We start from the raw sequence: 14,714 nt of genomic DNA on the forward strand, positions 1-14,714 counted from the left end.
AGCATTCGGTTGTTTATTTGAGCTCTCTCTATTTTCCTAATATGGGCATTTACTGCTATAAATTTCCCTCATATAACTGCTTTCATTGTGTCCCGTAAATTCCTGTATGTTTCACTGGCATTATCATTTACTTATAGAAACTGTCTAATTTCTTCTTTAATTTCTTCTGTGACCCATTGGTTTTTCAGGAGAGTGTTATTCAATTTCCATGTGTTTGAGGGGGTTTTGCAGTTTCTTATGCTATTGATCTCCAATTTTATTGCACTATGGTCTGATAACATACAGGGGGTAATTTCAATTCCTTTACATTTACTTGAACATGTCCTATGAGCTAGCATGTGGTCTATTTTAAAGAATAACCTGTGTGCAGCTAAAAAGAATGTGTATTCTGATTTTGTGGGGTGGAACACTCTGTAGACATCTATTAAGTCCATTTCTTCAGAAGCTTGGTTCAGTTCTATTATTTTGTTGTTGATGTTTTGTCTCGATGATCTGGCTATTTGTGACAGTGGGGTACTGAGGTCTCCCACTACAATTGTATTAGTGCTTATTTGATTTTTCAGGTGCATTAATATTTGTTTTGTATAGTTGGAGGCATTTGTATTTGGTGCATATGTATTTAGGATTGTCATCTCTTCCTCTTGGATCATTCCCTTCACAAGGATGTAGTGACCATCTTTGTCTCTCTTAATTAGTTTTGGTTTGAAATCTGCTTTGTCTGCTAATAAGATTGCTACCCCTACTTTTTTCTGGGTTCCTGTTGCATGGAGAACTATTTTCCATCCTTCTACTTTCAGTCTATGAATTTCTTTTTGAGCTAGGTGTGTTTCTTGTATACAGCATATTGCTGGATTTTGCTTCTTAATTCATTCTGCCAGTCTATTTCTTTTGATTAGTGAATTGAGGTCATTAACATTGATGGTTATAATTGATAGATATTGATTCATCCTTGTCACCATGTTTTACTGTTGTTGGCTCTTTTAATTTTTATTTTTCCCCCTTTCCCTTTAGTTTCTAGCCTTGCTTGGTGGCTTCCCTCTTTTGGGCCCCATGGAGTTGTGACCTTCCTTGTCTTTTTCTAGGATATTGTTTAGAATTGTCTGGAGTGCTGGTTTAGTGTTCATGAAATTTCTCAGGTATTCTTTGTTGTGGAAGTATCTAATTTCCCCATTGATTTTGAAAGATAATTTTGCAGGATACCACAGTCTACGTTGGAAGTTATTTTCTTTTAGGGCTTGAAATATTTCACTCTATGCTCTCCTTGACTTGAGGATTTGTATTGAGAAGTCTTCTGTGATTCTGATGGGCTTTCCTTTGAATGTGATTTGTTTCTTTTCTCTAACTGCTTGTAGGAGTTTGTTCTTCTGTTGGTTTTCTGGAATCTTGACTATTATATGTCTAGGTGTATATATATTTTCTTTGATTGTGGCTAGTTGGAGTGCTATATGCCTATCTGTATGTCCAATTATTTACTTCTGTCTGGGAAGTTTTCTATTATTACTTCTATGAACAATTTTTAATGTAAATTGTACTTTCTCCTGTTTTTTCATGGGCTATCAATCTTATGTTATTCTTCTTTGCATCATATAGCAGCTGTTGGATTTATTTCTCGTGGCTCCTCACTATTTTTAAGAAATTTCTGTTTATATTGTCACTAACCTCAATCCTGTCTTCTATATCTGATACTCTATCTTCACATTCCCTTAATCTATTGTGAATGCTTTCAATGGAGTTTTTAATCTCCTGGATATCTGTTTGAATCTGTTTCATGGATTCCATTTCTTTCTTATGTTGGGTGACCATGGTTTCCATTTCTTTCTTATGCTGGGCATTCATGGCTTCTAGCATGGTTCTGATCTCATATTTTTTTTCTGCTTCTGTTCTAGAGCCCCTAATCATGTCTTTCACTCTGCTCACCATCTCTGTAGTTATCTGGGAGATTATTTCTGCTTTGGATTTTTCTAGAACCTCATTCATCTGTTTTGTTACTTCCTGTGCTATCACTTCAGGGTGTCCAGATGGTTGATTGTCATATTTTTTCACCTCATTTCCCCCAGAATTTCCCTTTTGTGGGGTGGAATTCTGAGTTTGTGCCTTGCTTAAGTGTCTTCTCATTTTTGTTTTTGGTGCTGTCCTTGGTTTAATTCCTGGGTTGATACTTTGAAATTGCTTATTGTATCTTTGTTGCTTGTGTTTACAATCCTTGTGGAATTATTGCTTTTCAGAGGTGTCTTCCAGATATAGCTGGTCTTTAGGCTTTTGAGTCTTTAATGACTCTGAGGGTATCTAATTTTCATTTTACCAGGAAGACACTCACAACATCTTAGCCCAAATGATACAATCAGCAACACCATAGCATCAAGCACAGCTTAGAAAATGACAATTTATGGTAGTTATTAATCTATTACCTTTAACTGTATGAATTAAATCAAAATTAAGGACCAACCCAACATACGTTTATAGTGAATAAACTCTTCAATATAGTAACTTTACCCTTCAGGATGGGGAGTTAGAAGGAGTTGGGGAGGGAGGGACAGATAGGTAGAAGGATCAGGAAAGGTTAGCAGTGAGGCCAGAAGACACAGGAAGATCACACAAACTCTAAGAAACTGTTGAAGGAAAGAGGAAAAGGCAGAAAGAAAGAAGAAAGATGTGAACAGATCCACCTAACAGCAACAGGGAGGTTAGATACTGTATTTACTTTCCTTTAAAACTAATGATTATTGAGAAAAGGAAAAAGAGAAGAAAAGAAAAATAAAGGTGAAATCTGAATTAGGTCCAGAAAGGAACAAAAAAGAAGATGAAGAACAATGTGGGACAGTGAGAAAATGAGTGAGCGAGCGAGAGAGAGAGAGAGAGAGAGAGAGAGAGAGAGAGACAAAGAAAATAGAAAAGAAAGAAAAAAAGAAGAGAAAAATAAAAATTTGAAAGGAGTAGAAAAAAATAAAAATTAAGAATTAATAATAAGAGAAAAACATTTTTTTGCAAATAACAAAAAATAAAAATGAAGGGCCTCCTTCAGGGTATGTCTCTGCTGTCACAATAGACAATGTGGGCAGCAGTGTGCAGATATAAGTCAATGAGTCTCAGCAAGCCAGTAGCAGACCTGTGAGATTCAGGCAGATTTCTGGCTGCTAGTCACTAGTTGAGCTCCCTATCCTCCTTCAGGGTTGAACTCTGCAAAGTTCTACTGCAGGTTCCAGCTGCCCTTCCTCTGAAGATAGTCCAGGCTCCGATGGGAGGTGATGATCCCTCCAACTTACCAATTACAGTGGTCTGGTGTGCCTTTATTGTAGAGATTCTCTTTACTTTTCCAGTGGGCTTCAGTTTTCATCAAGGAGCCTGAGAGAGGCCCTCTTTCTGTTGATCACTTCTGCTCTTTCTTGTGCAGCTCAGGACAGTGACCTTTATGACCCCCTGTGCCTCTATAGTGTGGAACCAGGTAGCAGTAGAGCCAGGAGGCCAGAGGCAGTGTGTGGGGGGGTACCAGGCCATGTAGGCACCCACGCAGCTAAGCTGGTTGTGTTGTGCAGAGCATGGGGACAGAGCAGGGGCTCTGAGCTGCACCGGGTCCTCACCCTGCGCCCTCTCTCTCAACTATCATTTTTATAGCCTTCTATGTTAACTTGTTACATAGGTGGGAAGATATGGAACAAACATGATTCAACAGCAAAGAGGAGGTGTTTATGCTATTGGGAATTGAAAAGTATCGTAATACTAGATTTGGGGATAAAAGAGCAAGGACAATCAGAGAATATCTCTGGGGAAAAGTAGGAATGAAACTGGGCCTTGAAGAACTTAAGCAAGGTGCTGGTACTTGGGGGGAATGGGAGTGAATGTGAATCTACAAAAGGTATTTTTAGAGGCAATGAGAAGAAGGTTCATGGTTTTCAGAATGACACTCTATGTGGCAACCTCTGGTGAAGCAGCCAGCACACACGCCAAGACTGAAACACAGAAATGTGCTATATGTTGCTGTGACATAACAGATTTTATAACAGACTTTATTCCTGTGATGATGTTGCCTAAAACCTAGAGAGTGAGCGAGGAAGAGAAGAGTGACATCTGGTGAAGCTTATAACATAGAAAACTTAGTAGGGTAAAAAAAAAAAACAACTCAATTTTTGTCTGGGTTATGTGATAAAAAGATGTTAAAAGTGAATCAAGATATGCTATAAAATCAAGCATCTAAACAGAATGGATAGAGACATTTACAAGGAAGAACATAGAATTTACAGAGAAATTCCTATTATTTCAATAATAACAAACATAATTTAAAGTAACAGATCTTGATAATTTTTTTATAAAAGGGCAATGTTAAGAAAGACACTAAAAATGAGGGCAAAACACAAAATTGTCTCAAGAAGGGAAAAATAATAACTACAAATCTGGATTTTGTGAGATAGATATGATTTTGAAGCAGTTAGATAGGGAAACGTTTCAACTGATCAAAAGACATTGATTAGAGTGACTTGATATCTAAGTGTCACTGATCAAGCAAGTCTTGAAACAAAATGGTGTTAAATTTGATAATCATCTGTATGAAAGGCCACCATGGCAAAAAGAAGGTATGAAAACTAGGTCTATGTTGATTTTTTCCTACTTCTAAAATACTGAGGGTATACAGGTACTTAAGAAAGAATCTGAGCTTCATTTGGTTGCTAGAGTAACACATCAACCATCAGGTGGAATGTAGTTCAAATGCTGTTTTGTGTGTGTGTGTGCATGTTCATAAACTTTCTTTGTCAAGCAAGTATATTCAACATTACTCATCCCTATGTATTTATACATCAGTTATATGGGAAGAAACATTCATGAAGGGAGAATATTTAGATATTTCTTCACTCCCTAGAAGAAAGAATACTTCACTTTGGAAAAAACAGTATCCTTAGCCCTAGAGCCCCTTAGGCACTATTTCATGCAGTTCAGGATGCCCTGAAGGTGAATCGCTTCCTGATCTGGTCCCCCGGGTCACACATAGTCCTTATCAACTTATTTCCTGAGACACACTGGCAAATAAGATAGTATCCCATTTTAAAAAGTATTCTGTTAAAATTTTTGTCCACAGTATACTCTAGAAGTTTACTATTCAATGTCCATCATTATTGGAAAATTCTTCCTTTTTACTAAATCTCTTATGAGAAAGTCTAAATTTATCCCTTCTCCATTCTCAGTTGCAACAGATACGAGATGTTTGAAATTTGTGTGATAGGAGGAAATGTGGAAAGTGCTTCTGGGAGAGACAGTTCAGCTTTCTCTTCTCCTAGCAGAGAAGCAATCCTTACTGCTTTAACCTTTCCCAACAACCTATTAATTTATTTTCTTGTCCCACTTAAAACCTAGGAAATGTTATTCCTCTCCTACCTTCCCCCAAACACCTGCTGGTCCTCTAACACTGTCAACATTGTGGGTCTTGCCAGTCAAAGGCTAGTGAGTCATACCTCTGGGGTCCCAGGTGGTAGCATGTAAGGAAATTTGTATGCAAGGTCAGCTATGGAAGTGAGGCACACAGCAGTTACAAAGAACAAAAAGGAACCATTTACACCAGAAACTCCCCAGCCTCATCTTGAACAATCCCAGTTTAGAAGAGTTCAGGTATAGCACCCAGGTTGGAGAATTGCCACAAACTGGCTGTTTGCTCCATACAATGGGACTGAGGCCAAATGATCTTTGTCCTCCTATGTCTTTGTGCTCTTAGCTATTCTTTATGGTGGAGTGATTAAGAGGTATGAGCGTATCAACCAGTTTGGACCCTGGATCCTAGGTGAGGAGATAGATAGCCTTAAACATTTTTTTGTGGAAACCTTGGTTACTTCTTGTATAAAATGAAGGTTATGAAATGCATCTCAATGACTTGTGATTATTAAATCACATGTGATAATAAATGTAAATTTCCCAGAGCTTAGAAAAAAATGCAGGGAATACTCTCCATGTCTCTTGTTATTATAGAATCTAAAACCAAACATAAGGCTTTAGCATTGACCCAAGAGCTTTACAGTCCTTTATTTCCAAGGTTCCTATTTATAAATCACAAGCTTGTTATTATTTCTCTAACTGAAGTGCTTTATTCTCCATTCAGTCACCTTGTGCCAGGTTTTCCTCCAATTTTATTTTTCTGCCACGCTTACAGAAAGTTCTCTTTGGAGGGCTTTGGGCATGTCATTTTAAAAATGAATTTAAAGTCTACATTTTTCTAGTGTGAGTCTTTTTTTGAAGCAGAATATTTATTGGTACATTTTAGATATATGTAATGATAACACTCATCTTCGGGAATTTGCAGCTGTACATGATATATCTTGTCTCTTCAGTTTTCTTTAGGTTACAGGTGTACATGCTCATTGTGTTCATGTTAGAACTTTATGAAATTATCTAGTTTGTTGATTCTCCAACTTGAGTTCTTTCTGACATGGAGAAAAAAGTTAAGAGAAAGCAATATTTAAGTGGCATAAAAATATAACAAGAGTTCATTATTCTTGCAAAACCCAGCATTTTTCCATTGCTGTTCCCCATACAGGGAACAGGCACACAGAGACAAACCTGTCGTATCTGCTTACTATCCCTACTTCTGTAGATCTGATAAACAATCAAAACCAGGAAAGTTGTAGCAGGAAGCCCATAAAAAGTACCCACAAATACACACACACAGACACACACTCACTAACCCTATATCAACTTTTTAATAATAGTACTCAGTGTTAGCATGAGTTGGTGCCATAGTATAAACTGTTCTAACTTTTTGGTTAAAAATTGTAATACTAGTGTCATAAAATTTTAACATTGTGGTAGATTATGTTTATACTCTTTAACTCAGAATAATTTCATCACTGTATGGGGGACTCAATAGTGGTATTAGTTGGTACTTAAACTGACTGAGTGGGAGAACCTAGTGTGGGAATTTAGAGACAGCTTTTCAGAATTGCATCCTTGCATGACAATATTTAGAGGTTGAATGGAGAAGAAAAATCTAGCAAATATACTGAGGAGTGGTCACAAAGTAGTGAGGAAACTGAGAGAGGGTTGTGTCTTAGAAACCAAGGAAATAAACTTTTTCAAAGAGAATGTGACTTTGAATGTGACTAAGTGATTGGTGAAAATCCAGACAGAACAGATCATGGCATGTGGCAGCAGGTAGAATAATAGTGGCCTTGAAAATTGAAGATTTTGACTAGAGAAGACTCTGATCTGATGACTGTACAAGTGCTCAAACTCTTTAAGATTAAATGTATACAATTTTTTGCACATTAAATGTATAACTCAATTTTAAAAATACAAAAAAAGGGACAATGGGAAATAAGAAGCACATACATTGATGTAGGCAACTGTTATTGCTGAGAACAAGAGTAGTGAATGAAATAGTAACACAAGTGGGACAGTAAGTCAGAGGATTTTTTAAAAACTGACACCACTATGAGCGATAAATTGCTTATGCAAGAGATAGGGAACAATTCCGGAAAATAATCCCAGAATAGAAAAAAAAGGACAGGATCTATGTCCTTGAGCAGGGGTTGGCTCTATCCTTAAGCCTTTTAAATTTGCAATAGGAAAGATACCAGAGAATTTAAGAATTAGATATTATAGTGAGTTAGTTTTTGTCTCTTTCTGTGTCCTTATTGAAGTAGGAAATGAGAATCCCAGTTGAGGTAAAGTGGGGATAAAGTCAGTAGTTGAAGATTTGAAAAGAGAAGAGTTAGAGTGAAATGATCATGTTAGAAACTAAGGAAGTTTGTTCATAGGGATGATGTAGTATAATTTCCTTGTACTGTTGACTATACCCTTTGGTACATGAATTTTAATAAAACCAGTCAACAAGGTTGTGAGTTTATTTCAGCCATCATTAGGCGCCGAGGTATAGACATGGAATGAGTGGCTGGTTGGGTTTAAATAGCATTAGGGTTTTGTCAGGAAAACACAAGAGAATTAAAGCATTTGCAAAGGAATGATTATCCAGATAGGCTATAAGGCTAAGAGAGAAAGAGTGGAAGAATGGGGAAAAAATAGGGAGGAGGTTAATTGATATTAAATTTTTATGAGGTTGAAGAAATTCTGTGGTAGGGGTAAATAGAACATATAAGCTAGAATGATAACAGATTGGGATGTCTGACATCCACATTTAGAGATAGTAGAATAGCTGTCAAAAGTTGGACTGGGAAGAAGGTGGGCTGCAGGACATGTCCCTGGAAGGAAGAGGCTGAGGAGCTGAACCATGAGAACATAGTGCGGAGTGCTTCACTCAGGTGGGCATCAGAGAGGCCGCTGCGGTGGGGGCTACAGTCAGTGAAACCGAGAGGAGGAAAAATAGTTCAGTGTGGTATTTGTTTATTTTTCATTGATTTCTATAAATCCTCCTGTTTCTGAAGTGTATTTTAAAATTAGAAGGACCCAACATAAAAATCAAACCACAAGGCACAAGCTCCCATCCTCCTTTTGTTTCGGCAGAGAAGGGTAGGTTTGGAAGCGGCCCAGAGCTGGTTTTGGGCTGCTCCTCTCTGGCCTGGCCCACCTGGTCTTCATGGAGGAATCCGGGCTCTGAAACACCAGGAGTGCCTGCCACTGAACTAGCCGCCACCAGCAGACCTCCCTACCCCGCTGCTCGGAGCTCCCCACGCGGTGAAAATCTGGGACAAACCATTCATCATAGTTGTAAAATAGGACGGCATTCCTCCTCACACAAAGCTTGCTTCACTGTGGACGCCTTAGCGTGGGTAGTTTCTCATCACTTTGAGTAGATTGTCCAATTACATTTGATCACTCTTGAATCCACCCAGAGCTTCCTCCAGCCCCAGTTATATTTGCAAATTATTTAACAAATGTGACCTCCGTGTTTCCAGCAATTAAGAAATAATCCTTACGACAGTTTGTACCGTGCTGTTCCTGGTACAGTAGCCTTGAACCTCTGCTGGTTGTTTCCCGACAGGGAATTATGGAGAGAGTGGAATGGATGCCTTCAAAGAGCTGGCTGCTCAGGAGGGCCTCTGCATCGCCCACTCCGACAAAATCTACAGCAACGCCGGGGAGAAGAGCTTCGACCGCCTGCTGCGCAAGCTCCGGGAGCGGCTCCCCAAGGCCAGGGTGGTGGTGTGCTTCTGCGAGGGCATGACAGTGCGCGGGCTGCTGAGCGCCATGAGGCGCCTCGGCGTGGTGGGCGAGTTCTCGCTCATCGGCAGGTAAGTCTCCCTCCCCCACCCCCTCCCCCTCCCCTCCCTCCCCCTCCTGCTCCTCCCCCCTCTCCTTCCCCCCTTCCTTTCTTACACATATATGATTGCTTTATATGAAACCAAGACTTTCTGACTCCAAAGTGGGCGAGACGCTCAGTGCTGAGCCCAGCATTGGTTCTGGGTCTCATGGAGAATGGGGAAGATTAGCAGCTTCCCTAGAGAAAGATAAGAGCAGCACCACTGGCAACAAGCCCATGAGATTTTCAGAAAAAAATGGGAAGTTGTTTGCCAGAGGGCATCTCCTCCTGGACAATTATTCTTTGAGTTTACTTCCCCCATGTCCCCAAGTGAATGCTAGAGTCTTCCTACTTCCCCAGCATACAAACCCTAATGGACATTGGTGGGTGGAAGGCAGCAGTGAAAATGGCAAATCTGTATCGAGATTTGAAATTCCACTAGTTGACCAAACACAAGAGAAGATACACTCTGGAACTTGCTGATATAATTTCCTGTCACACTCAGGGACAGGCTGAGATTTCAGCGTGTGGTTTCTGTATGTGATGGGTTGCCTAGTTCTGCTCTCTTTCTAGACTGCATAGGCTTACCTGGGAGAAGCTTTTCAGTGTCATTTTATTTTTCATGAGATTTTTTACCTAAGAGACATTTTGCATACTTTGCCCCCTTCTAATATTGCACAGAAGGACTACTCAATTTTTCCAAGGAACACGCTGAGTTTGCATAGATGAGAGCTCTACTGAACTTCCACTTGTACATACACTCATCCCCCTCTTATCTCTTCCACTGGCTGGAGTCCAGCCTGTTGCACCCCCGAAGAGCCTCCACAATGGAGTCTCTTCTCTTGGAAGCTGGGTAGTCATTGTCACATCCTCCGTGGACTTTTCCTACTTTCCTGTGCTTGTAGTAAGGGCTGTGGTAGCAGTAGGACTAACTGCATCATCATCCAGAATTAGAGACATACAACACTTCGAAGACTTTCAAGACGAAAGTAGGAGAGAAATACAAACAAACAAACAAACAAAAACTAAGGTGATGCTCTCTAGGAATGAGGAGGTATGGCAGCAAGGTCAACCTACAATTCAAGATTAAGAAAATTCTTGAATTTGGGTAAGATTGACACAGGGGTAGCCAGAGTCATTTTGGCTTCTTCTACATAATACAGTTTTATGAAGCCACTAACGTGTTCAGGAGAAGGCAGGTCATGTAAGAAGGAATATTTAAAGAAGGAATGATGTTTCTTTAAGGAGTGAAAAAGGTGTAAGCAGCATTGTTAAAGTGTTACTTGGAATACTGTTCTTAATATATGCGCTAGGACAGATGGTGCACAGATATTCTGTGCTTTTGATTGCTTTTTTTTTTTTTTTTACTGAGGAAATGGTCTCTGCTACTAACCATAAAGTGAAATTATTTCCATGTAAACCTGTAATGTCATAATGTTCTAAAAAGGAAACAAATATGTGGAACTATTGCACTAATAATATACTTTTAAAATGGAATAATTTACATCTATTGTACCAAATTTATAGTATATATTAAAGCAAAAGAAAAATGATGCGCATAAACCACTACCTTTGAATACATTCTACCTGATATAGTTATAATAATACATAAAATGTAGCATTAGATATGAAAGATATGTTTCATTATCATATACTTTAGAAAATTTAACTTAATATTTTGAGTATAACGTGATTTTTTTCCTTAAAATATATTTTACTAGGATTGTTATTCCACGTTGACAAATTTAATATTTTACAAACAGACTTAAAAATACTAGTAGAAATTTACAATTAGGATAATATTTATTGAATAGGAGGCATTATTAAATAAAATAAGTAATATATAGATTATAAGGTGAAAATGCATTTTTGTTATTTTTTTTTGCACTTTATTAAATTCTTTTATTGGTGCATTGTAGGTATACAATGCAATTACATTTCTCATTGGGAATTGTACCTTTACATAATGAATCTTGGTGCTTATTTTTTCTCCATTCCTAGCCCTCCCTTCATGCCCTCCACCCTTCCCTATTTACAAAGACTTTATTTCCATTTTTTCTATTTCTCATCATTTTTGCTTGCCCTTCTTTCCTTTCCCCTGCCCTTCCCACTACCCCTACCCCTTTGAACATTTTCTTCTTATTTTGCATTATCGATTATTCATTCTAATCATTGGTACATTTTAGGTATACACTATAATGACATTCATCATTGGAAATTTGCACCTTTACATAGTCTCTCTTGGTTCTTATTTTTCACCCTTGCCCAGCCCTCCCTTCAACCCCTCCAGTCCTCCCTATTTACAAAGATTTTGTTCCTATTTTTCCATTTTCTCATATTAATCCCATTCCCTTCTATCCTTTCCCCTAGCCCTCCCACTTCCTTCCCCTTTGCCCCTTTTCTTCCTATTTCACATGACCTATTATACATTTAGTCCTTATTTACACTTTCAGTTTCTCACACCAGAGAAACTATTTGGTATTTACACATGTGTGTCCTATTTATTTCACTTAAGAGTATCACCTCAATGTGCATCCACTTAGCTGTAAATGTCTCTAATTTCTCATTTTTTATGGCTGAGTAGTACTCCATTTTATAAAAAAACCCACATTTTCTTGATCCAGTCTCCAGTTGATGGGCATTTGGGCTGTTTCCAAGTTTTAGCTATCACAAACTGTGCTGCTATGAACATGGGTGCACATATATCACTGTGGTATGATTCTTTTAATTCTTTGGGGAAGATCCCCAGCAGTGGAATAGCGAGGTCAAATGGGACTTCCAGTCCTAGTTCTTTGAGGTATCTCCATACTGATTTCCACAGTGCTTGCACCAGTCTACACTCCCACCAGCAGTGGATCAGGGTTCCTCTTTCCCCACAGCCCCACCATTTGTTATTGGTTGATTTCATGATAGCAGCCATTCTTTCTGGAGTGAAGTGGAATCTCAGTGTTGTTTTCATTTGCATCTCTCGAATGACCAGTGATGTTGAACATTTTTTCATGTATTTATTTGCTATTTCTACTTCTTTGTCTGAGAAATGTCTGACATTTCAGATGCCCATTTTCGGATTGGGTCTTTAAATTTGGGAGGTCTGCTCTTTTTAAGTTCTTTATAGATTGGAGATAGTAGACCTTTGTCTGAGGAAGAGCAGGTGAAGATTTTTTTCCCACATTGTGGGTTGTCTCTTCCCACTGCTGGTGGTTTCTCTTGCTGTGCAGAAGACTTTCAATAAGGAGAGATCCCACTTGTTGATTGTTTGTGCTGGTTCACGGGCAACTGAGGTTTTGTTCATAAAATCTTTTCCTACACCGATGTCTTCAAGGGTTCTACCTAACCTCTGTTCCAACTGGTTCAGTATTTAGATCTTTAATCCATTTTGATTTTAGCTTAGTGCACAGTGAGAGATATAGGTGTAGTTTTAATCTTTGACAAGTTGAAGCCCAATTTTTCCAGCACCATTTATTAAAGAGGCTATCTTTCCTCCAGTGAGGGTGATTGGCTCCTTTATCAAAGATGAGATGGCTGAGTGTGTCTGGCGTTGTTTCTGCATCTTCTAATGTGTTCCACTGGTCCTCAGGTCTGTTTCTTTGCCAGTACCATGCTGTTTTTATCACAGTAGCTTTGTAGTAGAGTTGCAGGTTGGCGATTGTGATACCCCCTGCCATGTCTCTGTAACCTAGAATTGCTTTTGCTATTCTGGGTCTCTTCTTGTTCCAAATGAATTTTTGGATTGTTTTCTCAAGGTCCATGAAGTATGCTGCTGGGATCTCAATTGGAATTGCATTAAATCTATATAGCAGTTTTGGAAGTATGGCCATTTTCACTATATTAATCCTTCCTACCCAGGAGCAGGGGATGTCTGTCCATTTTCTGATATCATCTTCAATCTCTCTTTTCAGAGTGCCATAGTTTTCAGAGAAGAGGTCTTTGATTTCTTTCGTTAGGTTTATTTCTAGGTCTTTCAGTTTTTTGGATGCTATTTTGAGAGGAATTATTTGCCCTATTTCCCTCTCAGTGAGTCTGTCATTGGTGTAGAGAAAAGCTTTTGACTTTTGTGTGCTGACCTTGTAACCAGCTACTTGACTGAATTTGGTTATTAAGTCTAGAAGACTTTTGGTGGAGTTCTTGGGGTCTTCTATATAGAGTATGATGTCATCTGCAAATAATGACAATTTGACTTCTTCATTTCCTATCTTTATTCCTTTTATTTCTTTCTCTTGTCTAATTGCCATGGCTAATGTTTCCAGAACTATATTGAACAAGAGTGGTGATAGTGGACATCCTTGTCTTGTTCCTGATTTTAGTGTGAAGGATTTCAGTTTTTGACCACTTAGTATGATATTGGCTGTTGGTTTTTCATAGATGGCTTCTATCAGTTTGAGGTAGAGACCATCTATTCCAATTTTTTGTAGGGTTTTTATCATAAATGCATGTTGGATTTTGTCAAATGCTTTTTCTGCATCTGTGGAGATAATCATATGGTTTCTGTCCTTGGTTCTATTGATACAGTGTATTACATTGATTGATTTTCATATATTGAACCATCCCTGCATCCCTGGGATGAATCCCACTTGATCAGGGTGTATGATCTTCTTGATGATCTTCTGCATTCTGTTTACCATTATCTTATTAAGGATTTTTGCATCTATGTTCATTAGTGAGATTGGCCTATAGCTCTCCTTTTCGGTTGAGCCTTTCTCTGGTTTGGGGATCAAGGTGATGCTTGCTTCTAGGAATGAATTTGAGAGTATTGCTTCCCTTTCAATTGCATTGAAGAGTTTAAACAGTAGTGGCAGCAGTTCCTCTCTAAATGTCTTGTAGAATTCAGCAGTCAAGCCATCAGGGCCTGGGCTTTTCTTAGTTGATAAGTTTTTAATTACATTTTCAATTTCATTGGTTGATATTGGGTTGTTCAGAATTTTTAGGTCTTCTTTGTTCAACTTTGGTAATTCATATGTATCTAGGAATCTGTCCATTTCTTCTGTGTTGTCCATCTTATTGGCGTATAGGTTCTGGAAGTAGGTATTGATGATCCTCTGGATTTCTGCTGGGTCTGTTGTAGTTTCACCCTTTTCATTCCTAATTGCATGGATTTGGGCCTTTTCTTTCCTTTTTCTGACAAGGTTGCCTAAAGGTTTGTCCATTTTGTTGATTCTTTCGAAGAACCAACTCCTGGCTTCATTGATTTTTTGTATCATTCTCTTAGTCTCCATTGCATTGATTTCTCCTCTGATCTTTATAATTTCCTCCCTTGTATGAGCTTTGGGGTTGTCCTGCTCTTCTTTTTCTAGAAGCTTGAGGTTCAGCATCAGGTTGTTTAATTGGGCTCATTCTGTTTTCCTAATATGCATATTCACTGCTATGAATTTCCCTCATAAGACTGCTTTCATTGTGTCCCATAGATTCTTTATGTTGTATTGTCATTGTCATTTAATTGAAGGAACTGTCTGATTTCTTCTTTAATTTCCTCTGTGACCCATTGGTTATTCAGAAGTGTGTTGTTCAATTTCCATGTGCTTATGAATTTTTCCAGTTTCTTTTG

The 14,714-nt window shown here is 38.5% G+C and overlaps 1 protein-coding gene across 5 annotated transcripts in view; it reads left to right on the forward strand.

Moving 5' to 3' along the window:
- Window positions 1-14,714, forward strand: part of Grm1 (glutamate metabotropic receptor 1) — a 445,703-nt gene that overhangs the window by 132,769 nt on the left and 298,220 nt on the right. For all 5 annotated transcript variants that reach the window (XM_004846008.4, XM_087190086.1, XM_087190088.1 and 2 more), the window contains exon 3: window positions 8,915-9,164. In XM_004846008.4, coding sequence (XP_004846065.2) covers window positions 8,915-9,164 — 250 coding nt within the window. The remainder of the gene's footprint in view (window positions 1-8,914; window positions 9,165-14,714) is intronic.

Source organism: Heterocephalus glaber, unplaced genomic scaffold (genome assembly GCF_053883595.1).
Source record: "Heterocephalus glaber isolate CG9 unplaced genomic scaffold, H.glaber_assembly_v1.0 deba00001550, whole genome shotgun sequence".
In the NCBI taxonomy this organism is placed as follows: domain Eukaryota; kingdom Metazoa; phylum Chordata; class Mammalia; order Rodentia; family Bathyergidae; genus Heterocephalus; species Heterocephalus glaber.